At 43.6% G+C, this 25,043-nt stretch overlaps 1 protein-coding gene across 4 annotated transcripts in view; it reads left to right on the plus strand.

Annotated features, from left to right (window-relative positions):
- The first annotated feature begins 717 nt into the window (after positions 1-717).
- Positions 718-25,043, plus strand: part of tiam2a (TIAM Rac1 associated GEF 2a) — a 71,694-nt gene continuing 47,368 nt past the window's right edge. Inside the window, exons 1-3 of one of the 4 annotated variants that reach the window (XM_029280408.2) lie at positions 718-903; positions 22,843-22,939; positions 23,776-24,939. In XM_029280408.2, the coding sequence (XP_029136241.2) occupies positions 23,782-24,939 (1,158 nt within the window). In that variant the 5' untranslated portion in view covers positions 718-903; positions 22,843-22,939; positions 23,776-23,781. Of the gene's footprint in view, positions 904-18,581; positions 18,933-22,324; positions 22,344-22,842; positions 22,940-23,775; positions 24,940-25,043 lie in introns of those variants that run through there. The other 3 variants (XM_065966256.1, XM_065966254.1, XM_065966255.1) reach the window with 3 other exon arrangements.

Below are 25,043 nucleotides of genomic sequence, written 5' to 3' on the forward strand. Positions count from 1 at the left end.
AAGCCAAAAGCAAACATAGTCTAAAGCTTGTACATCTGTTGGTTTGTATTGCACTGTATTTGTCGTATTGCCATTTGGCTGAATGCAACAACAAATACATGTGACCATTTAGCAAATATCAGATGTAGTATAAATACAACTAGGCCTATTGTATGTGCAATTCCCATACCCTCTTATGTTAGAAATTATGAAGAGAATTAAAGGAACACTTTGTCTATAAAGTATCGCATCCCATAAAGTTCAGCTCTCAAAGCAGACAGATCTGAAAAAATAGACCCAAAATCTAAAATGTCAGCTGAATTAAAAAAAAAGAAAGGAAAAACCTGGAAGTTGTCATTGGAGTTATTTATTTTTTAATGCTCCTTCAGTGCACACAGGGCCATTTTGCTTCATATCGGATTACATGCAAATTAATCTGTCTGTCTAGGCTAATAGGTGGCAATAAAAGCAACATTGTCTTATCATTAAACTTGATTCACTCTTTGGACCTTTACATCTTCGTGTGAGGCCCCTTAAAGTCCACGACCCAATGTTTGGGAACCCTTGTTAATCATATCTGTAGATAACACTTTTAAAACCTCGGGTATTCCAGTGCTGTAATGAAGCACACGGCCATCCCCCCCCCCTTCCCCGATCCCCCCCCCCCCGATCCCCCCCTCTGCGTGTCCGTGGGAAGGAGGAGTTTAACCCCACATTGTCTGGGAGGAGTCCGCAGTCTCTTGGCGCTCCGTCCCAGGAACGTTCGCTCTGGAAACAGAGGAACCGTGGAAGTAAACGCCCGGGCGAAAAATCACTTTTATGTCTGTATTAAATGCAAATACGTTACATGTATCGCTCCCGAAGAGGACAAGACGTCGACACTGAAAGAAGAGACAGTGTTTTAGTGAGGGGAAACATAAGCCGGTAAGTTGTAAGCGAACTTGTCTCTCAGTCACGTTGGTTTTAAGAAGAGTCCGTTCATTCCTGCAAGTGCGCTTTGTCTTCTGCGACAACCTAGACACTTCTTTCATCGGGATGTTCTCACAAAGTTTGTCAGCAACACAAAACTTTGCGGGTGTTTGTTATCACTCTGGATTTATTGTACCAGTGACCCCCTCACTGGTTGTTGTCACGCTGCAGCAGCTGTGACTGAAGTCATTATTATTCTTATTATAAAAAACATGTCAGAGTTTAATTTTAAATGTTGACTACATCACTGTGTTAAAGGTGCAGAGAGCTTCATCTGGGTTTATTGTGCACAAGAGACAGAGAATGACCTCTCCCTTTTCATTGATAATCATCAGATATTAAAACTGACAGTTTAATCATTAGCATGAAATATCTGTTTTTAAATCCTTAGGTTTGTGGAACCTCATTAGGTATGATAAATCCTGTCGGCATGCTCTGCCTTGAAAATGAATGAAAACTCCAGAAGAAAGGTATTTGGGTGTCATAGTGTTAACACAATATATCAGGAAGTGTGGAGGTGTTCATCTTGTAGTCCACATTAGTGTCAGCCAGACTGCTCATTGCTTCTCTTTCTTCCCTTTGATTTATGAACTCAGAGATTGGGGATGTTGGGTTATGTTTCCTCTGTCGTGTTTGAATGTGATTTACCGTGAGTTTGTATTGTTATTTGGCCTTGCGCTGGGGTGGAAGGGCGATCTTGCCACTTAACTGAGGTAACAAAAGGGCCCTGGGACCCCTGGAGTGAAGGGCCAACCCAGAGCAAACAATCCCAAGGAGCAGGAGGAAGGGCTGGGCATGCCTTTTGAACTGGTGGGCCCTCTTGTCATGGAAACCCACACATGGGGGGGTGTCAGTCTGACTGTCCTGAGGAGGGTTGTAATAATAAAAACACAGGCTAATGTTTGACTTACAGACGCTGGCTGGCCTTGTTATTGATCAGTCTGAAGGCTTTGGCTGTCCAATATTCTTGCAGCTGTATGTGGTTGAAAGTGTTCGGCTGAGGAAATGTGTTGTTTTAATGGTAATTAAAGTGATTATTCTTTACTGAATGATGGATTAGACAAGCAGAGCCATTGTAAATGGTTTACTAATCATTGATTCAGATCGTTTTTATTCAGGAAGTTATGGCCTCAGTTGTGTATGAGTGCAAGGAAAAAGAATGTCTTTATCATTGGAGGGTTGAACATGCTGTGTGATTGGTTTATATTTCATCCGGCCTTTCAGTTCCCCTGCTTGTGTAATGGGCTGCACAGAAATAGTATCTTACTTACATACTTGTTATTGTTCTTAAGTGCGCACCCAGTTCTTTGTTTTCAGAGATCAGTAAAAAAAAAAGATAAAATAAACGCCTGGTCTGAAGCTCTGGCACTTCATGCATGTTTTTGCCACTGCGGTTCAAATTTTTGCGGTGAAGAATTCCTCAGCTACGAGGAACATAATGTTTTTATCATCCTGTTTTTCCCGGCTGTGCGATGGGGTCATGATTCAGAATGATTACTGATTGAGCGTGGACCATTATTCCTTTCTCGTGAAAAATGTGATTGTTTTGCACGTTCACTTGTTTCCATTATGACACAGATGGGAGTTATGGCTTTGGCATGGCTGTCAGTAGTCAAGGTTGTTTACTAGTAACTAAAGCCAAATGAAATGAAACCTCTCTCTGGGTGGCACAGAGTTGCTTCACAGGCATTTTCAGCTCATCTCTTGTCTTATTCAAGTTGAAAGGCTCCTTTAAAGCAAGGAGCAGTGACATCATTACCACAGGAACTACCCTAAAAAAAAAACAACAAACATTTGTTTTGAAGTCAGTTGATATACAGTTTGTAACTTTGGGAAGATGTGACTCTTCTTGTCAGTGATACTTTGATGCTCTGTGTCAACAGGGACGTTTTGTCATGTGAAAAACAAACAGTTGTTCTTGTTCACGCTGTGTGTTAGTGCCCATCATCGTTAACTCTGAAGTGTCATAGCACACGGGCCGAGAAACGCTGATGTTTCATTTCTTCTCCTCTGCACACTTTTCTCCATATAAGGTGACTTGCATGTGACTTATCAGGCACGGGTAACATCCATGTTTATTGTCGCACGGGGACAAAGGCCCTCCACTGTCTAGGTATAGAGGCACCGCAGGGGGAAACCATAGGGGGCTTTACATCTTCAAGACTAAAGGATTTGTAATGGATCTAATTGAAAACAACCTTTTCTTTTGCAGATAGCTCTATAAATTAACTCCTTTGTTAACAGAGAGATGTACTTTTTTAAATTTAGACGGACAAGTCAAGAAAATGTAATGGTAGCCTGTGTGTTTTTCTATTTCTTTCTTCTGTGGTTGAGATTATATTTGGCTTCCAAAGAGTACACTGGTAGTGTACAGCCAGCAATGTCCGGAGTGGTTGCTATAAAAAGCAGGTGGACTAAAAGCTGGTGCTGACAGCATCTTGGCCCAGACTTTGCTACCTCACTCACCGAGAGGTCCGACCAAAAGACACATGGGTGGCTCTGACCCCATCTGTGTGCACACAGCTACAGGTCAGCGAGCTATCACCAACTCTGTCTTTAAGTGGCAGTTTGGACCAAAAACAATAATTGAACCCTGTCACTAAAAGAGATGCTTTGTGCCTCGTGTGCTGCATAATTCATGATTCTGGATTTAACTCGTTTTGCTGTGGCTACTGGTTTAGTTGACACACACCCATCCACTTTGAGGGATTTGTTCAGTCAGCTGCACTTTGTGTATTTGCTCCAACACAAGATCCCCTGCTCCGCTGCACAAACGGGAACCTTCTGTCCAGCTCAGCGGAGTGACTTGGCCTCATCCGGATCAACCGATACACCCATTCATGGTCCTCTCCACCGCCACGACTCCAGGACCTTTAAGGAGATTAATGCATGGGTCTTAATTGATTTGCTCGCCTTCTGGGTCACTTGCGAAAGAATGGATTGTGGGTTTGCAAAGAAAATGAAGATTAAATGGTGGTGGGCGCTTTAACAATGCGCTGGACAAGGTAATAGATTAGGAGTTACCATGTGGGCTATTGAGGTTGCAGGTGAAAACGGTGTCCTAAAACAGTGCCAGATGACTTCACTTGTGATCAAAGCTTTCATTAACCTCAAAGAAATAACTGCAAGACATGCCATTACCAATCTTTTATTGATGGTCGTATAAATCAAGTCGCAAATTGTGTACATGAAGTAAAAAGCCCCCATGGCAGCACTTGAGTAGCAGCGCGTGTAATGCCTGTAAGCTTACCAGACAGAGCACGATATTTCAGTCTGGAAAAAGGTGCTGTCGCAGCACTTTGAAACCTATGAAGTGATTTACAACCAGTGGAAATACAAGTAGTGGTTCGATTATCAAAATGTATGAACAATGAGGTAGAGGGGACAAAGACTGCTGGGCACAGAAGCTATTTGTTGGCATATTGATCAGTGTATAGGACTTGATAATCTCTTGAAAATCCACCTGCTACAGACCCTGCTAGAGTGTTAGATCTCTACTGCTTGAAGCACACTCTTTCTGTTGTTTTTTATTAATTAAGGACCCTTTGATTACAAATTTGTCAAGTTAAATCAAGTCTCTGCTTCCTGCAGCAGTCTGAGCGATATCTGTGTTTCTAATACCTCTTCAAAAGATGGCACATGTAGCCATGTTCTCCTGGCGATCCACAGCCCACATTTGAAATGGAAATACCCCCATTCTTCACCCCCCATCTCTTGGCTCTAAGCCTGCTCACCGGTCAATTCTTTATAACAATAGAAATTGTGATTGATCTGCGCTACCTCGGCCCACTATAGCCATAAGGTCTCACTTACTATCCATGTCCTATTGGAAAGGCAAACACAGCTGGTGCTACAGGCCAAAGTGCTCGCTGCTTGGATGTTCAGTTGGCGCCATGTGTCTTGTGTTTCCCCAGTGATGGATGGAGCAAATTCTGGGTACACATTCGCTCCAACACATCCCACCTGCTCATCAGCCGCTGGAGATTGACCATCTCATTGTTTGATGAAAGCTAGGAAGTAAGGTTGTCAAACTTTTACATTCCTCATTACATTTTGTGTTTCAAAATGACACAATCACCATGATTGGCAAACCAAAAAATGAATCAAAGCCTTTAAAAAAACTAGAGAGCTGCTTTGTGTGCAGGACTTTGCCTGCGTTGTTTTGGTTATTAAAACGAGAAATTACCCAAACCTGGACTTCTGTGTATTTGTTGCAGAGGTGTCAACATCATTTGATTTTTACGAGCTTCAACGTAGCCTCATCAGTTCCCCATTGCAATATGATTTTGTGAGAGATGACACGTTTGTTTGAGTACCACAAAGTTCTAAAGTGCAGATGGGAAAGAATGATGTGATGTGCACTAATCCATCACTGACCACACATGGATCCTACTGTTTTCAAAATCCATTTATCATGGTTGCATCCGGATATAAGCCATCGCAGCACAAAATCACAAGAACTCTGCAGTCTTAGAAGATATTGATGCATTATGCTGCTCTTTATTTGCTCAGGGGTTTGCTCCACTGAACTGCGTTGAACATGACATGCCCTTATCATCCCAGTCGCCCTGGGCTTTGTGACAGACTCCAAGTGCTTTTGAGGTCTTTTGGCAGCCATTGTGTTGGTGTTTTGTTGAGGAACATTTTCAGGCTCATTAGCACCCCTTCCCCTGTCCAGCCCACTCCCAGCTTTAGCAGTCTGTGGTTTGATCTCTGAACAAGATAAGCTCTTTCTTTTTTTTTTCCACTTCTCAGTCTCCAGGCCTTGTCATGTTGGTTCAGTCATTTGGCATCCAGCCAGTGTAAACAGAGAAACGGTTCTGATTGCTTTAGGTCACTGACAATCCTGGCATCCACTCAGTGAACAAGCTCAATTAAAGCTTTCTTGAAAATCTTTTTCTCCAAAGAGGTAAATGTACCTAAATAAACTGTTGCCTCGGGCAATATCAACTTCAAGGCCTAGCTTGCTGACAGGTCTCAGCTGTCAGAGGATCAAAGTTATATGAGTGATAAGCATGTAAGAGATAAGAGTATAGAACCACAACTAAAGGAACATTTTATCAGTTTCATCAGAAGTGTACGCTTTTGTGAAATGGCAGCAAGAAAACAGTTTACTGTAATATGCATCAGATCTTCAATTTAGAGGAGTTCAGTTTCCAGCAGGCTGCAGTAGGAGAGCCTGTGTGTGGCCTTGCTTATTTTTACAGGACTTTCTGGATGCCTGAAGATCGACTAACCCATCTCCATTTCTGGCGATGGCGGACTTGAGTTTCCTCATCGCACAGAATCATCCAACTTCACTTTCTGTTGCTCTGTTAGAGCCAAGGCATGATCTCTGCTTGGCTGTTACATAAGAGCTGGCATGGCTCTCCATAACCCCCTTAGTGCACAGTCCACAGCTCAGGTGGTTTTAACTGTTGATGGGCACAGGTGCAATGGACTGTCTGGACTTTTCTACCAAGAAACCCTTACAGAATCACACAGTTTTTGCTGCAAATATATCGTTTTAATCCTTGTTGCCTCCTAGTTCCGAGACATTTTTGCCAACAAACATGCCATCCATTTCCTGCCAATGCAGCGCACGAGCAAAGGGTTTATGCAAAGTCCAGAAGGTCAGTCTTATCGCAGGTAGGCTCCTCCATGGGTTGATGCTAAATCGAGCAGATTACGCAGAGTTCAGGTTGCTGCTCAGCTTGTTGCAGCTGGGAACACTCCTGCAATATTAATACACCTTTATCCTCAAAAGCTGTAAGAGCAGATGCCACCAGGCTCTCATAAATGGTGCCTTTTTAAAAGTTTTATCAGTCATGGGTTCACAATCATGTCAGAGGATTATGAAAGGTTGCCATTTTGGAAGAACCAATGCAATGTTATTAAATCTGTAAACTTTCTCGTGTGCTATCGGAGTTGAAACAGAGGGTAACTCGTTCACATTGCTGCTGTAAACACACAAGACACTTGTGTTAGCTCTATGTACAGAAGAGACTACAGGCTATTAATGGTGTTTGACATTCAACCGCCATCGGAGAAGCTGAGGTCTAATTCGTCTGCAGCTCGATTCTAATGTTATTAAAGGTGCTGCAGCCATGAAAGTGAACTGCCTTCTTTATAGACTCCCACTGATCTGCTTCCCCTTCCCTGTGTCAAAGAACTACTACTTTGATTTAAGAAAATAAAGGTTATCAGAAAGTTCCAAGCTACACATTTGCAGCTTTTGCAGGTGGTAGAAGACAGATGTACCTTCTGAACTCAGCCTTCTGTGTCTATATATATATCAGTCTCCTTCGCTTTTTGCTTTATATCTCTCTCGGAAGTGAGCGCTAAATTGCTCTTCTAATTACTCCATAGACGCATCAGTGTTTTTCCAAAAATGTTGAACTTTTCATATTCAAAGGATTACAAATTGTTATTGCTGCAGCTCTGTGGTGTTATTGTGAAGCAAAACTCTTTTTTGCATGTAAAATAGGAGAAAAAAAAAGTGAGATCTTTTTGGTTTACTGCAAAATTGAAGCTGTAGATGGCGGTGACTTGGCCCTTTGGTAAGACTTTGTGACCACACCTTTCTCTGTGTCCTTGCCATGACTCTTACTCTTATGGCTAGGACAGTACGGGTCATGTCTCCCTCGAGGTTTGACCATCTCAACAGGACCCTTATTGGCTTTCCAGATGAATGTCCCTGGATGTGAAGGATGTCTAAGTGTTTACATCTTTAGACTGTATTCTGGTGGGAAAAGAGGAGCGGCTGACTCACAACTACAAGGCATGTGTGTATACCGTGTGTGTGATGAAGTATGTGGGGCCACTGTGTCGCATACATTGTATAGCAGCTCCTTCTGCCTTCATTCTTTCGAGCGGCATAACAAGCACTCTCTGTTATACGGCATAACTTTCTCATGCCTTCATTATCCATGTGGAGGGAGTAGCTGTGTGTGAACCGCCTGTTGCCGCTAACAGGGTGAAAGTTCTGATCTTCTTAGTATCTGCTTTCATCTCCCCACTATATATATATATATATATATATATATTTATTTATTTATTTAAAAAAAAAGCTCTATCAGACATGTTGCAATTTTTTTCACACCTTCCTCCTTTTATATACTCATTGGTATTCGCCTTGCACGATCTAGGATCCCGTGTAAAGTGAATGCAAACAGCAGTGAAGTCATTCATTATAAATCATTTCCTCTTTGGAAGGGTGAAATCATTTATTCACAGTCTCATGAGGTTAGTGATCCAAGGAGCACGCCCTGACTGGTGACTAATAGGTGGCTGATGTTGTGTCACTCAGCCCGCCGACGAGCTCTGGAAACACTTTGCCGTCTAGGTTATTACATTTTTATCTTCACTGTCAAACAAAGGAGTACTAGAAAGCTTTGTTTCCTTTTTATTTGCCTTAGGTGTCTGAGCAGGGTTGTGACAGTTTTCATCAGCGATTGCCAATTTCCTCAGTCCAAACGTCTGTTTCTGCTGGCATCGACTCTATCTGTGAAAGAATGACTTTAATAACTGTGATGTTTTCTTGAAGCTATTTTCGAAAACCATGCCTGTCTCTTTAGGCGCTCGTCCTGCTCCTCGGTATAGTCATTTTGCCGCGTGTGAGCTGGCGGTTTTGTCTCCAGCAGCAAGCCCTGTGGTCCGCTCGCGTGGAGAAATCAGCCTCACTGGAAAGTTGCGGCTGCTCTCTCTTTTTTTTTTTTTATCCTAATAACAATATTACACAGTGCATGAGTTTGAACTGGCATGCCCAGGCTTCAACTTTTAAAAGCAAAGCAAAGAAACGCCAGGAACTGGGGTTTCCTGATGGTTAAGATGATTTTCTTTTTTTTTTTTTACTTTTCACACAATGATTCATGTTAGTTTTTCCTGTGGCTGATGAAATGTTGAACTCAGAAGTTGAAAGCTCATTTGTATCTGTTTTGCATGCACAATGCGTAATTGGCCCTTAAGTTTGGCCTGAGAGAAAGTACGGCATTAATCAGAGGGCAGCTTTCCCAAGATGATGACAATGTGTCTGTCTGTGTGTGTGTGTGTGTGTGTATTGTGTGTCCACAGGGTTTGTCTTAAGTGCTCATGCTCGGTCCCAGACAAGCCTGCTGCTTTTGTTAATCACACTATCATACACTGCCACAGGCTTTTTTTTTCTTTTCTTACCCAGCAAAGTATTTTAACAAGCTGGAAGACTGCACTCATTCTTTCCGATCTTTTACCACCATCCATATCATCGCGCTTAATGTCTGGGCGCTTTGGCCTGCAGCGCATTACACTTTTTGGGCAGCCGCATGAGTCCAAGGCCAAGATACTCTTCTATAGCATGAGCATTTCTGTAAAAAGGTTAGTATCATCTTCTATATGCTGTGTGCAGAGCGACATCAGAGCCACTTTGATGTAGTCTGAGACAAAACAGCCTCCCAGACAAGTCAGATCAAGTTAGATCTTTCAAACCACTCTATGCTTCTGTGGTCATAATAGCTGTTTAAAGTGGGTTTTGGAGTATGAGTCTTGGCAGTGTGTAGTGTCAGAACACCCTGGCACCTACTCTGTTGTTATTATTATCTAGTCAGGGTGTCAGCCTGTTCTCTTGATCATTCAGGAGTCAGATAATCTGCAAATTTCTCACTTTCATCAGCAACTTTTTCTGCATTTTTTTTTACTGTACTTTCCTCTCCCTGGGTGAGGGTGGAACAGTTGCCGTATCTTCCCCAGAAATGAAATGAGCGAAACAGTGGATGGTTTGTAGTCAGTCGGTTGCCTCACGGGTTAAGGATCCATCTCAATTCCTTCCTAAGCCCTCCCCTGCTTAGGAGTAGAAGGCTGTGAATAAATACCACCCTTGTCCTCTCATAATGGAACAGCTTGACCTTCTGTGACCTTTGCTGGTCGGAGCATCTGCCTGTCGATTCCGCAAGCCCATCCTGTGGGACCTCGGCGGGTTGTCACATCTGTCTGTGGGTCAGTAATTTAATTGGTCGAGGAATTTCTTAAACAGAATAAAAAATTTAGGGCAGGCCTGTCATTTTTCAGGCTGACAAAAGAAGCGTGTCAGCTTGACTATGCTGTTGATTTACAGTCTGTAATCCTGAGAAAGTACTTGTTTCTCTCTGTGCGCCGTGCATGTCGACTGCATAATGAGAGTGGTCCTCATTGACATTCTTGTGCCTCCCTATATGGATGAGATAATAATGAGTTTGGCAGGGGGCCTTAATTTAATCATGTCGGTAAAAGTGGTGCACATGTGGCGCAGCTGCTAGCGCTTAGCCCAGTCTTGCCATGCCCCTATGAGGTACCATTCGATGCCTGATTTAGCTTGTTTCTGTGATATCAGTCTTTTATAAAGCACATTCCTCAGTGAAAAGGCTTTGCGGAGCCGGACAAAGGAGTTTGTTTTGCAAAGATTTGCGTCCGAGTTTTCAGTAGCAAGCGAGTGAGCTCACGTGCCACTGCATCCGCGTGACTGGAGAAACTGGTTTAGGTGTTTTTCCTGCAGCCAGCACAGGTCAGTCTTTTTGTTGTTTTGTTGATTTAACTCCCCGAGTTCAACACAGTGCTGCTTTGTGGAGCACCTGTTCTGGATTATGGGTTGATAACGGCTCGCGGCTAATTTCATGTGATAATTCAACGGTGAAATCTACTCTCACCTTTGCCACTCGGGCTCCTTCAGGGTGAGCTTTAGATAATTCCTACAGTGTTAAGACTCAAAATCTGCTTCTACTCGAGAAGGAGTCACATACAAAAGGACAAACCTCACCACATTCACATGCATCACCAAGCAAATTGTCTTTAAACAGGTTTAACACAGCTTTCAATAAGTGGCACGTTAACCTATGACACCGCTCGGCTGTGAAAACTAGGTCATGGGTTGTGCACTGACTGAGCGTCTGCTTGAAAAGAAGCAAGAAAACATGCAAAGTACTGTCCCCACACGTCAACAAACACTGGCCGCAGGTGTTTAACCTGTTAGCGTTGAGTTTGCTTCTGCACAACATGACCCTGTGGCCTTGTTTCTCACAAAAGCTTATGCCCCCACGAGCAGACATACAAACACCTTTTCACTCCCCACAGCTTGAAGCCAATGGTCATGATCGTGGGTTTTTATGCAACAAGGGATGGTCGTTTTGTTAAGAAAACAAATCTCAATCTGTGGTCTGATGAATGTAGAGTAGATTTGTTCTGATCCACTGACACGTGTATTACATGTGAAAATGTGGTCCAGGCTTTTAGCACGCTTCACTGTAGGCCACTGCATGGTCCTCGTATGTGCACGTAGTCTTCCTGCGGTTCCTTTGCAGATATGTAAAAGCCTTGTGCATGCACAGAGTAGCCTCAGCCATTCAGACCTGTTGGCTCTAGTGATGAGTAAAATGTCTGTGTGTCTATGTGTGAGTGGCTCCTCACCAGCTGTCTCACCCATCACCAGAGCTTTCAGGATGCTGAGCAGACAGCCCCAGCTCAGATTTCTGTCCTCTTATCTGTACTGTAGGTCTAAACTGTGGACTGTAACATATACTGTACATTATGGCCAGCTGGGACTTAAGCTGTATAAAACAAACTGTTTCAGTGAATAGTAACAGGAGCTGCGTTCCTGTAAAAAAAAAAAACAATATTCCACTAAAGCTGTCTTATCTCATAACCTGTATATTGCTTTGTGAATTTACCCACCGTTGATACACTGCCAGCTCAGTAGGTATTATTAGTTTTTCTCTCTTTCTGTAGCAGCACAGGTTTGCGTCAAAGGAAGGTTACCTCACATGTAGATTTACATGAGCTCTCTCGGCTTGTGAGACCAGACCTGTGGTTACTGAAGCAGTGCTGTAGGAAACATCATTTTAAGGGGCTGAACATGTGTTTAAGGGACACTCCAGGTACAGCATGGGATGTGTCTAAACAGAGGAGATTGCACATGACGGATGGTTTATTTAGCCGTCCAGACCGTGGTCTTGTGTTTACATAGCTCTGGTGTAGGTCTGTGACCTGATCCTGACATACCCTTCCTTTTATCCTGCCATCTACAGCCAGCAGCCTGACTGCACTCTACTGAGCCAGACACCAGGATGTATGTTTGTCTCACTCAGGCTCAACAGTGTGCCGAGAATACTAAAGCGTTTCTGCTGAAGCGTCACATTAATTTTCATTTTAAGCAGAAATGAATTACACTGCTGCATTGTCTAATGCATTAGTAATGTGGTTTCAGGTCAGACGCTGCAATGAAGGTCATTCCTAATGAGCAATGAAGTCCTGAAAAATGTTTTAAACAAGTAAATCCTCCGCTGTGGGGGAGAGGGATTACCCTACTTGTTGGTGGTTCAGTTTCTCTATTTTGAGGCCTTTCTTTAAAGGTGCACTGTGGAGTTTTGGTGGTGAAATTTGAAAATTGGAGAAGTGAAACAATTCAATGCTATATTTTCTGAACTGAATGGAAAAAATGGGTCCTTGGATCACTGTTTAGAGCTTAAAAGCTACCAGGAGAGTTACGGTTTCACTGTTGCCCCCCCCACCATAACTTCTCTCGTATCATTTTATCTTCAAACACAGTTTTACAGAGACCACATTTTTCCTCTCAGTACAGTTTGTGTATAGAGTTATGAACATATACCACAGAATCTGTACACTTCTCCAACTTTCAAATTGCTCTAACATAACTACATAGTGCAACTTTAAGTGTCAGTATAAAAAGTCAGAGAAAACAGTGTACTGGAGGAGTTAGCTAAGTGAAAGGCATGTCATTAGTCACTAAATTATCTCATGCTAGCTAACACAGACATTTTCCCCCACATCTGCCAAGTCTGGATGATTTCCTCACCTGATAAAATCTATCATGAGCACTTAACAGAAGCAATCTTTCAGACCTGCCAGTGTTGGTAAAAAAGGCTTTAATAAGGACTATAATGGCCTCAGGTTAGGGTCGCTAATGGCCAGCTGAGCATTAGTTCCTTTGTTGCCTATCTTAACCTTGACCACGATGAGCAAACCTACCAGACATGCTCAGACTAGTCCAACCCCCTCTTATAGCGTCCGTTTTGGCTTTTTCCGTTTCCAGTTTGACACGTCTATCAGCTTTAGTGGTCAAGACATTGATGTATAGTCGACAAAGAAAGTGCTGAGCGATGTGCTATCACCAGTTGCTGCCTGATTTTGTGTTTCCCCCCCCTTCAGTGTCATTAGTTTTGTTTGCACGAGGTGTCAGTCACATCGTCTGCTAACCGGTGTGGTCAGGTAAAAAAATGCTCATGAATTCAATCAGAGCGAGCGGAGTGATTCATGATCTATTTAGACTGACTGTGAGTTACACTTTGGCCCTTAATAGGCCATAAAATGAGAGCCATTGCCAGTTGGAGCGCTAGTTTACCATGAGCATATGGCTCGCCTTGGCATAGGGAGATAACATTTGAATTACCATACCCATTAGCGTCAACCTGTCCTCTGGCTTTTCGGGCTTAAATCACATGCCAGTGATCCATCAGCTCACAGAGTGCCAACAGATATTTAGAATAAAGTTCTGTGCTTGTATCGGGCAAATGTGGCGCCGGAGATCCAAGTTTGGTGCTCTACACCCTGGGTGGGGGGGGGGGCAAAGTCCCTCTGGCGTCAGAGCTCCTCAAGAATGCAGAGAGGGATTAATGCATGTCTGTGGCAGTGATGGATGATACTGAGGGCCAAACACACACATACACAAACACACTTGCATATATAAATGCCTACAGAGCATCTGGATGCAGATTGTTTGGCCTGCCCCTGCAGGAGTATATGCCAGCCTAGCACGTGTGGTTTGTGGATACTCTGTCTGGGACAAAGCCAGGCTTGGTTATTCGCCCCACTACCCCAGATAGAGCTGCATTCACCAGCTGCATGTCATTTGGAGTAGAGGGAATAGCTTTTATCATGCCAGGTCATGTCGGTGTGCATTTTGAGTGATTTGCTTTGTCCTTTTTAAATCGCGGATGAATCGATTTCTTCTCCCTCAATAGGTGGAGCCTTGCTGTTGGGGCCAGTGATTGATGCTGCGTGTTTGTGGTTTTGAATTTTGAATATTTCTGTGCCACTTCTTCTCTCCACATGGAAACATCAATTACCGTACACGCACGCTCCTACCTGCTCCCATACCCCTGCTTCCTCATTGTTTCGCTGAATCCTCCTGATGATATTCTGTGACCTCCAGCCGCTGACTCTGTGTGACTGATATTGCACTGCGATGGTCAATGATCTGTGATGGATCACCTTAGGGATCCTGGAGTGTGTCTCACATGCCCGCTGCAGTACACTACAGAGGCTACTGCGATGGTAATGAGTGAGTGAGTCAAGGGCTGACGGTATTAATCACTAAAGCTCACACCGCGGAGAGTGTGACAGATTATCCTGCAGCGCACAAAGGACAGCCACAGTCTCTTTCAGTGGAGATAATTCAGCATGAGTATTTGTGTTTAATGCAGGTGTTTTAAGGAGACATTTACTTTGTGTGTGCAAAATACACAAAGTCACTGTGAACCTCGGTGAGACGTTGAGGAGGTAGGAAGATTTTGTTTTTCCTGATGATGCCTGAGATCAAACCCACCTTACAGAAACTGTTCCCTTTCCCTTTCCTCCGCCTCAAAGGCACTTTTCTCTCGGTATCTCTTATCTGCAGGGAGATAATTAGGTATCTCTCCGTCCCCTTTGTGCACGGAAGCTGTCGAGCTCTGCCCCCGACATTTGGAGCAGGGCTGGGTGTCGGCTTGTTTTCCCAGGAGCCTTGGGGGCGTTTCATCTGACCCAGTGGCTGCTAAAGACTCAAGTTGCTTTGTATGCACTATGCACCGTCTGTCTCTCATTCTCTTACTTTCTACTGTCACCTCCGGGCAGTTTTAACTCCACTGTTTGAAGACAGGGGGTTCTTAAAGCTTGATCTGCGTTAGCTCTGCTTTGAGTAGACAATGACATAAAAGCTGAGTAAACAACAAGGCTGTTCTGCTGCAGCACAGATGTTGAGGTGTGTGTTCTGTGTGTGTGTGTGCGTGTGTGCGTGTGTGTGTGAGAGAGCATGCTGATTGCACCAGAAAATCAATCCAGCTAAAATGTGGGGATATCAGTTAGTGAAAGCCAGATACTGTAGCTGCGGATCAAGTTCATGTATGTGTGTGTGTGTGTTTGTACATTTTTCCTCCCCAGATTTAACCCTCAGAATGACCTTCCTCTGTCCATTAAGCTGCTTAATTAGCAGTGAAGCTGATGGAAAGCTGATTTGCACCTGCAGTCCTCCAGCTGTTTGCAAGATCTCACTCACACACATTTAATCTTTCTGTGGGAGCTCCGTTAACCGACTCGTCCCTCTGCCATTCAAGTCGTGCACTTGTAAAAGTACACATGCATTCAAACAAAAAGGCAGTAGATGTGTGCTGACACCCTCTTGAGGATACTCTGAGTCATTGTTTGTCCAAAAACAAAGCATCAGAAGATGCTTGCTTCAACACAGCCACTGTACACATTTTGTTCTTCATATACACCCGTCTCTTGTTTGTGCAACTTATCCTGATTAATTTGAAGTCCAGTCCGGCTGTCTCTGTTTTGGCTGCTTTGTCTGATTGTGGCTCCAATCTGTAGAAAATGGAACTGAGCTGGCAGCAGGGGAGGCTGGCAGATAATAAAGATTTCACTGTATGGGACAGAGTGATGAAGAGGCAGGGAAGGAGTAATGGAGGATAGATAGAGGGAGGGATAACCTTTGTACGATTTCAATGTCACAGAATGAGTGCTAGAGCCACATTTTCTTAATATTTGCATTTCATTGAATTTTGTAGTTTTTCTCTTGTCGCAATCAGATGTTTGGAGTTGTTTATTTTTCTGGAAAACATCTTCTGTCAAAAGCAAACTTGTGAATGTGAGCTTTTAAAGAAAACATGTGGATTCCTCCACAAGATAACCCCAATTTAAAATGTTGAGTGTGTTCAAGGGAGGACGCCATCCTCCAAACAAAAGACTCGACCTTTCACCTTTTACTTAAAGCATCCCAGCTTCAGTAAATGTCACAAGTCTACACCCCTGATTCCTCCAACAATCTAGTCATACTTAATGCAGCCCCAGACCATGAAACATAAATCCATGTTTCTGGGTGAGGCAGTGTACTAATGTGTGCTAAAATGAGCAATTAAGATCAATTTATTTCATCCCGACGGACGTCTTACTCACAAATTGCCGCAGTCTGCGGTCCCCAGTGAGCAGGATAATCAATTGCATCAAACCATAAACGGCCTCCAGCTATGAAAGTGGCTCCATCATGCTGTTTGTGAGGGAGACAAGAAATATTGGCATGCTGACTGAAAACTCATCTTTCTTCTGTGACTCTTCTCCCCCACTTTATTTCTGCAGCCCATTCATCAGCCTGCATGGGACCATTAGCATTCAACCGGTTTCCGTTTTCCATCAGGGCTGGATTATTTCAAGTAATCCTTCAGAGATAAGATATTACATAATTTATATATTTTATATAAAAAGTATGATTTACGTGGAAAGTGGCTACTCCTCTCAGTTTGAACATAATGGATGCATTTTTTGAAGGTAGAGTGCTATAGAGGTAATGTGCTGTTAGTAGCTCTCTAAATCATGATATGATTTATCTCTGAAAGGACAATAACGGCTGTATGTGTTCATTAACATTTTAGTTTGTAAATTGTTCACTCTTGTGAAAATTCTCATTTGAACTTCCTGGAGCCTCATGAACATTGTGACATTTGAGACTCCAGTACCAGTACATTCATTTGCATTCTGGCTTCCTGAGATACTTCAATTATTTATTTGTTGTCAAACGCTAACCTCAGCATGCTAACATTCTCCAATTGACAGTGGAGTCAAAAACAATACATACTTGGTTGAAATAGTGCAAAGATGTCCAGATATTTCAGTCTTGCCACAATGTTGAAATAACTGGCTGACACACATGTCCATTGAGCCCCAACATAGCTTAACAAATGTGCGTTTTTTCATACTTACATACACCTACAGGTTTATATTACACAGAAAGACAATGATAGTGTTATGGGCTTTAGTTGCTTTTTGTCTATGTCACAGTGGTCGCAAGTTTCAGGGTAACATTCTGTGAGTGATGTGGGTTTTGTCACATTGCTGTTATCAGGCAGAGAGATGAATTGCCATCAGGGGACATGGACCTCTGTGTATTTGGTTCTTTATCCAAAAGCAAAGCTCTGCTCATAAACTTTTTAAAGCGTGTGTCACCACACTAACACAACAATAATACTCCAGAATGTTTCGATTTGAAGGACATGCTTTACACTCTTCTTTCTTGGAAGACGTGTCAATGGAATTACTTGGAGATGCGGGCATAAGTCAGGAGCCCAGAGCTTGGCTGTAGAGGGATTTAATTTGACTCTGGAGAGCTTGTTGGGGCCTTAATTGATCATAATTAGAGGTTAGACTATTTGGCCATGAGGAATTAGACCCAGCACCTGCCCTGTATGAATATTCATGGCAGCAGTCCTCCCTGCTTTCTCTCTCTCCCTCTCAGTTCACTCTTTTCAGTGTGTTGTTGACCAAACTTTTAGCTGCCTCCATGTAAAGGCGGACAAAGGGCTTTGAAAGGAGCTCCGACTCTAGGCCATGGGCGCTATTGTGTTGTTAACAATGTTGTTTAGCCCCAGAGAACTCTGCTAATATTGTGTCTTGAAGCTGATGGCTCTGTCAAGCAGCAGGCTGGTGGAAGGCTATTCCACAGCTGCTCAGAGAGCGTGGCGTGGTCATGACTTTGAATAGCCATTCAGGCCGAGATGAAATTCAAAGAGAAGAAATCGAATGAGCATCCTAGTTACATAGACGTTCATGTTTTCCATTTGCAGAAGTGGTGTGATATGTCCCCGGCTGCATACCTGTAAAATTAAGCTCCAATGGAATAAACAACTAGTGAGTATGTTTTAGGAACATTCTGGGGCTCTTCATCCAGATCTGATGCTGTGCTGTGTTCCAGTGTGGCTTTTCTGAGCGGGTCCAGTTGGACTGTGTGACCACAGTTATGTGAACCATAGACAAATGGAGGCATGTGTGTGTTTTTAGACCAACGGCTGCCTCAAGTTCGTCTCTTCTGGGACAAGCCTTAGTCACAACAATTTGGGTTTCCTTTTCAGAATTTAAATTCCATGAAATGTTTTCGCTCGCTGCTTTTCTTGTGGTTTGATTAGCTTCTTTAAAAGTAAGGATGCATATTTTGCCCCTCTGGCCTCTCGAGATTTTCAAAACAGCTTAGCCATTTCGCTATAGTTTCCTCTTTGGCCCCAGTTTTTTTTTTCACACCACCGCACTCAATGGCCTTTTTCTTATTCTCTGGCTCGCACTCTCGTGCATACACACACAAATACAGTAAACACACACTCTTTCTTCTGTCTCTTGTCGCTGACTGCCTCCCCAGCCTCCTTCTGGGGGTCATTGTGGTATTTAGGGTCAGACAAGAGCTCCAGTCATTTCACCCTCAGTGGAGCCTCCCAGGCAGCGCTGCAGCCAACTTACGCCGGCTTGTCTGGCCCAATCGCCTCAAACAGCTATGGAAAACCGCCTTAGCTGTAACGAGCCCGGCATCCTCCTCCTAGCCAGCGGAAAAGCAGGATATAGGAAAAACAACACTGGAGTAGTGGAGACTCTCAATGGATGAGAGCTATAAAACATCTCTTGCTTCTGTTTCAGAGAGAGCTCTTCTGTTGAGAACTTTTCACTTTTTCCCTCCCTGCTCTCCTGCTTTTCTTTTTGGCGCTCTGTTACCCAGGGTTACTCTTGGGAGGATTGTGATTCGCTGCTGTCTCGAAGCCGGGAGGGAGTTTCCACGTGTCCTCCAGTCCGTCTGGGTGTGTGTGAGTCAGATGCAGTGTGTATGTGTGTGTGTGTGTGTGTGTGTGTGTGTGTGTGTGTTGCTTTAAGACTCAACAAGCCTCCAATTTGGGATCAGACAACACCAGCTAGGGTTCTTCTTTGCAAGCTGTTCAAAGAGCTCTTAGATTAAAGCCCGGGCCACAGAGGTAAGAGATGCTATGGGCTCTGTGTTTTATCTTTCTCTCCCTTTGTTTCTCCTATTTACTGGATTAAGAGAAGGCTGGGGTGAGGAGGTTGGATTGTGCTTCCCATTGTGCACATCAACAGGTGTGGGCTGCTCTATGTGATTGCTTGTGTTAGTGCTGTTTAATTACCATTTGTATTTGCCTGAGAGCAGTTTGTGCTTCAGTTTTTCTTTCTAATTTCCATCCCTTCCACATGTATCCTCTTACATGAAAGTAAAACAAAAAGACCCTTTTCTACTTTGAGCCTTCATCACTTCTGCTGTGTGTTTCAGGACTGTCGGCCTTCATTAATTGCTCATGTTGACTCATGGAAATAACTTGAGTCTGACAAACTTACCACGTTGTTTAAACTTTGTAGCTCCCGCTGAAGTCGCTGGATACTTGCTCACATTATATGAAAGTGTTGGTAAATGTTTTCATTTTTGTGGCATGACTCTGGTAAAGCAGAGGCATACGTGTATAAATCACCCGGAAGACTGCCATGTCATTTTTTTGGTCTGGAGCCAGGCACTGCACTTCTAAATCGTATAATGAAAAAGTTCGAAAGACACTTAACAAGCACTGTGATTGATGTTCGGTGGCTTTGGCTGAATCCACCGCACCAGTAATATGAGCTTTCAGCGAGTGATTCATACATGGACATTTCTCCTCACAAGCAAACAACTGCTAGATACTTCTAAATCTCGTTCATCCCACAAAAAAAAAAAAAAACTCAGCACGAGTCAGTCAATATTTTCTCTTCTTCTTCACTTCCTGTTGTTTTTCTAGTAAAAGAACTTCAGTTTTGCATGACTTTTGAATAAAAGCTGTGTCTACAAGAGTGAGGCTTAATGCACACTGTGCCTTTAAGAGATCACTTGTCATAGAGCCAGGGGAAAGTGATAAGAGACGGGTCCCATGGGCTGTGATTTGACAGGAGGAAGGCAGTGCGATGGTGTTAACAGTCACTAGCAATAACATATGACCTCATGGTTCCTGCCAGCATAATAATTGAAAAAGGATTGAAACAAGACCTTTATTAGTACACCATCCTGTTTCTGGTTGCTTAAACTACTTTATATGTCATTTGCATGGGTTGATTTATGCATCTTTAATAAGAACCACAAGTTAACTCTTCATTGTGGTTTATTTTTTATTTTCAGCATTATTTATTTTCTCAATGTACTGTTATGAAAAAGTCAAGTAACATTTCATATCTCAAGGGCTTTATGGCGGAGTTGGTTAAAAAAACCGTTCCAACAGCATCTTGATATTACTGTGAGGCTTAGTGCTCAGGGGACTCTTCCTGTGTTTTATATTGCTGTGTTGGTAGTTTTTCTCAAGTTTCAATTCAATGACATGAAGGTCAGGATTACAAACATGGTTCCCCAGACTCTGCGTTGGAACAGGAGAGGGTAGCTCCTGTTAAACAAATGCAAGGTGGTCTTCATGTAGGAAAAAAGACACTTCCTTTACACGCTGCCTTCATGCACCTACTGTGTTTATACCAAAGTCGAGGTGTGGCCAGTCCCTCAATGTTCTATTGAGCTCAGACCAAAGAAACACACAGTGCCAGACTAAACATGAAGCTTACGTGGGAGTCACACAGGGGCAGCCGGAGAAGAATGCCAGGTCATGGGGTGTGTCGAGAAAACGTTAGGGTGGCAGTGGTCTCTTGGCCCCTGAACAGATGGCCTGTAGGAAGCCTGTTGACGATGTCGGAGAAGTGAAGGCGAAAAAGGGAGGGAGGGTTCAGAATGGGTGCAGGGTTTTTGGAGAAAGAGGGAAGACTTGTCTTGTTGTTCTCCCAAAAACAGTCGCACAATACTCCGGTTCAAGTCGCAGCAGAAGGCAAACGTGTGTGTCTTTTTAGGCTTGTGTGTTGGTATACGCCTTTAAGGCTTTCATTCCCCTACAGCCCTGCTCTGTGTGAATAAACTCTGCAAGGAAAGCGTTAGTAGTGGCGTTGAGAGAAAGCAGTCATTGTGACAAGTTCGACAACCAGCTTCTTTTTTTTTTTTTGCTGACTCTTAGTGTTGTCGGCAGCTGCTTCCTCGCTCTCTCCTCCATAGAAAGCATTGTTTAGTAGCTTTCCATTCATGAGGGACAAACTTGAAATCATTGAATCTTTTCTTTTTGTCAAGCTTTTGGATGCACAACAAACTCTTAAATGTTCCTTTGCATTCTTGTGTCATTGTGCACAAGGGATGCTAACAGATGCTGCGGGTCGGGTGTGTTTCAGTGGGAGTAGATGGCATTGGATGTAAAGGCAGAATTTCGAATTAAGTAAGAAAATGTGATAGTTTCCTCAAGGGTGTCCAGATTATTACTCAACATCTTAGAGGTAGGCCAGTCAGGTGCAGTCAGTTGACCGTGCATCTGTATTCAGCCTTACTTGTGGCTCTAATTTAGGTGACTTGACAAATCTAGAAAAAAGTATTATGTAACTTAAGAAGCTGCTTATAAAGGTTTGTTTATCGTGCTCAGAGTATTTCTCATAGTGTCAGTAAAGCTTTTAATGCTTGCAATGTCTTGTCCCTCTAATTCACTCTTTAACTCCTGACTTGTTTGGTTAATCCTCTGATCAGCTCAGAGTGGTGGTTCAAGTTCAGTACCTACAGTACATGTCTTTGTCCTAGTTTCCACTGTGCTTATTTCCCCTCCGCTTATTATTAACAGTATATAGAGGAAGGGATGATTTTTTCTGGGGTGCTCCATGTCATCTTTGACGTTGTACCCCCACCAAGCTTTCTGATTTTGTGCCTTTTGAGCTTTAACACTTCATATTTAAATAGTTTTTAAGTCCTCTGGTATTTTCCATGTAATGTAATTTTTTTTAAGACATGCTTTTACTGTAGTCCTTTAATTCAGTTGTCCAATACTGTAATCTCACCTTACATTCGAGGTGCATCCAAGCAGGAGCAGATAAACTCTTAATGCTGCAGATCACTTAATCCTGAAGGTTAAGGCTTTTGGCAGTGTGGGTGTTTACACTGTTACCTTCCACATGCTGTACGTGTGCTGCGAGGCTTAGCAGAGTTAGCACTATTCGAAAGGCTTCCTGGAGTGTGGACTACACGCATGTATCCGGGATATATTACACACACACACACACACACAAGGGGAGCACAAGTCAGTCTGCTTCATAGAACGTGCCCATACCTCTGCAACGAGTACTCCTCAGCCGTTTCTGGTTTTGGATCCTGCCCCCGGACTAATTTGGCGGTGACAAGTGGAAAAAAGGAGCAAGCTAGGATTCCAAGGTTTAAAAATAAACAGGCGGGTAAACTGTAGCTGGCTTTCAATTTTTTTTCAAAAAGATCAGCGACGACGTCATTGACTTGTGGGGAGGTGGAAAAATGCTACCAATGTTTGATTTTGGTGACTGATGGGGTGAGTAAGCTTGTGGGGGAGGGGTTGAATTTATACTAGTCGTACTGTTGTGCCACAGTGGCAATACTTTACTGTGCTGTCTTGTAACTTGGTTGATATGATACTGCTGTGAACTTGGCTTGAATTGAGTGCATTGAACCTGCTGTGATACATTCAGGCTTCCAGGTTTAGAGAGGGCATCTTTTCTGATTCTGAGATATTGGCTGGATGTGTTTTTGCAGATCTTCCAATGTAGCCGTTTTAATTACAGAAAAACTACCACAAGTGAGACAATCTCACATGCTGCTTCAAAATCAGCAGTTACAGTTATTTTGTTGAACCCATTGAGATACCAGTTGTTCTGATTACCCAAACACAGTCCTCCCCCCAAATCTTGGGGATTAGGTGTCCTCTTTATCTGGCACACCTGTTATCAACCAGGGGGCTCATTGCACTTGGTAAATTACAGTCCTGCCCAAAGAAACTAAGCACTAAGTCAACTTCTCTCTCTGTGTTTCAGATGAGCCAGATGACAAAGGAATGAGTTTATTTTGAGAGATGAGGCGGAGAGAACCTCGCACATAGGAGCTCCAATCTGAGAAGATACTTTCAGACGGGTAAGTCAAACGACTGAAACCTTCATAGAGGGGTTTTCTATATTATTATGAAGGATTATATATGTCTGAATATAAAATGTGTCCCTGTTATCTTTCCTTCTCAAATGTATCGATGAAATCCCCATAATCCAGTGATTACTTATACTTTTATTTCTTCATCTTCTTCCACAATATCCAGCTATATAAATGCTGAAATATATCCCTAATCTACTTGCTGCGCTAATTCAAAGGCTTGAATGCAGTCTTAGCTAGTCTCACTTATTATGTAATCACATCACAGACAACGGCAGCAGCATATACTGTCACTCACAGTCCGAGCTGTAAGAGACAGAATGTGCTTTAGCTTCTACCATGTAATAAAATGTCTGTCTGGTCACGGCTCTCCATCACTAACTTAAGAGTGTTGTGAACAGTCTGGAAGTGATTTTATTATTATCCTGAACCCTGTCACACATAACAACCATGATAGCCTAAAGCCTGTTTACCCCTATAGAAAGAATGGAAGTGTGGGGGGGGAGACCAAACAGGTTAGCGACCAGATGTTATAAAACTGCGTAGAGCTGTTGTCTTTAAAGGTCATGAGGAAGATATTAGACCTGCTGCTGTTTAACTATGGAAACAGCCACTGCAAATTAAATTATAATGTTTGTATGCTATAGTTTTATGGGAGTTTACTTGTTATTGTTTCTGAGTAATAAGCACATTGTATGTCTCTGAGGGGCTTGTATGATGTCATACCATGACATATTACTTCCTAATGTGTAAGCTTTATTGAATTTTCCAGGTGTACAATGCCAGACACATTCCTTATGTTTCCTTTCTTTCATTTTACCCAGATAGCAATGGGAAATTCAGAGAGCCAATATAGCATCCAGGGCCCCAAAGGCACCAGTTTTGTTTTTCCGGGGAAACAGAAGCCATGCTCACTGAAGTTCCGCTCAGGGAAAGAAGACGCTCTGTCGCCCCATTCATGGTGGAGAAGTGCTCCAGTGGGCTCCGGATACAAGGCCAGGTGTGTTGGCCGTGGCTGTCTGTCCCCTCCTAAAAGCCGGCAGCCTTACTCCGCGAGGCACTATGACTACGTCTCCAAGGAGTTAAGGGGCAACCAAAGTGCTCACCACTGGCATAAATCACCTGGATGTGGCATACGTAGGCGGCATATGTCAGATGAATATGGTGGCAATCCTTACGGGTCAGAGCTTAATGGTCAGACCATAAATGGACACATAGATGAGGCTTTGGAGGAGCAGAGTAGCCCAAGGGTGGTGATCAAGAAGGATGGCAGTCTCAGGGTGGAGTTCACCAACACCTCGGGACACCCACTCCTTCTGGATGAGGCTTCAGGCCCTGTACAACTCCTCAAGTTCTCCCCAAACCTGGAGTCTGCCTCCACTCCCAGTCTGCCTGGTTCAAGTGGTAGTGCACAAGAGGGGCACTGCAGCGGTCCACCACCAGCCTCCACCTCCTCAACAGCCAGGACCAGCAAGGGAAGCTCGCTGAGCTCTGATGGGTCCTGGTATGACTCTCCATGGGGGCCCAACACAGACCTTTGTGAGCCAGAACAACCCTGCTCCACTGGGAGGACTTCAGTCCACTCTCCGACCCACCAGCTTGACTCCTTCACTGAACAGTCCATCACAGACCTCTATAAGGACCCCACAATGGCTGCAACTTTTCCCACTGCAAAGGACCTGTCTTCTCAGTTCCATGGGCCTCCACCAGGCCAGAGGACACACCGAGCCTCGTTCGCATCAGTCCTGGATGCTCCATTGGAGGAGGAATGTCCTGAAGCCCGCCAGTACTCATCATTCACCCTGCCCTGTCGCAGGCCCAAAGCCCACACCATGAGTGAGGATCTGGAGCAGTATCCTGACCAGCAGCAGCACCAGGAGCAGGCAGGCCCAGATTTTGGTTACCATAAGAAAGACTCCATTAAAACCCGCATCAGACGCCTCAGTGACTGGACGGGCAGCCTCAGCAGGAAGAAGAGGAAGTCTCAGGTAAGTTTGAACACAATGGGTTCTTGGAATCACATTGATATATTCTTTTGGTGAGCAGTCTTTAATGATTTTTACTTATTCATCACTCATAGGGATCATAAAGG

Source organism: Labrus bergylta, chromosome 18 (genome assembly GCF_963930695.1).
Source record: "Labrus bergylta chromosome 18, fLabBer1.1, whole genome shotgun sequence".
NCBI classification, from domain to species: Eukaryota; Metazoa; Chordata; class Actinopteri; order Labriformes; family Labridae; genus Labrus; species Labrus bergylta.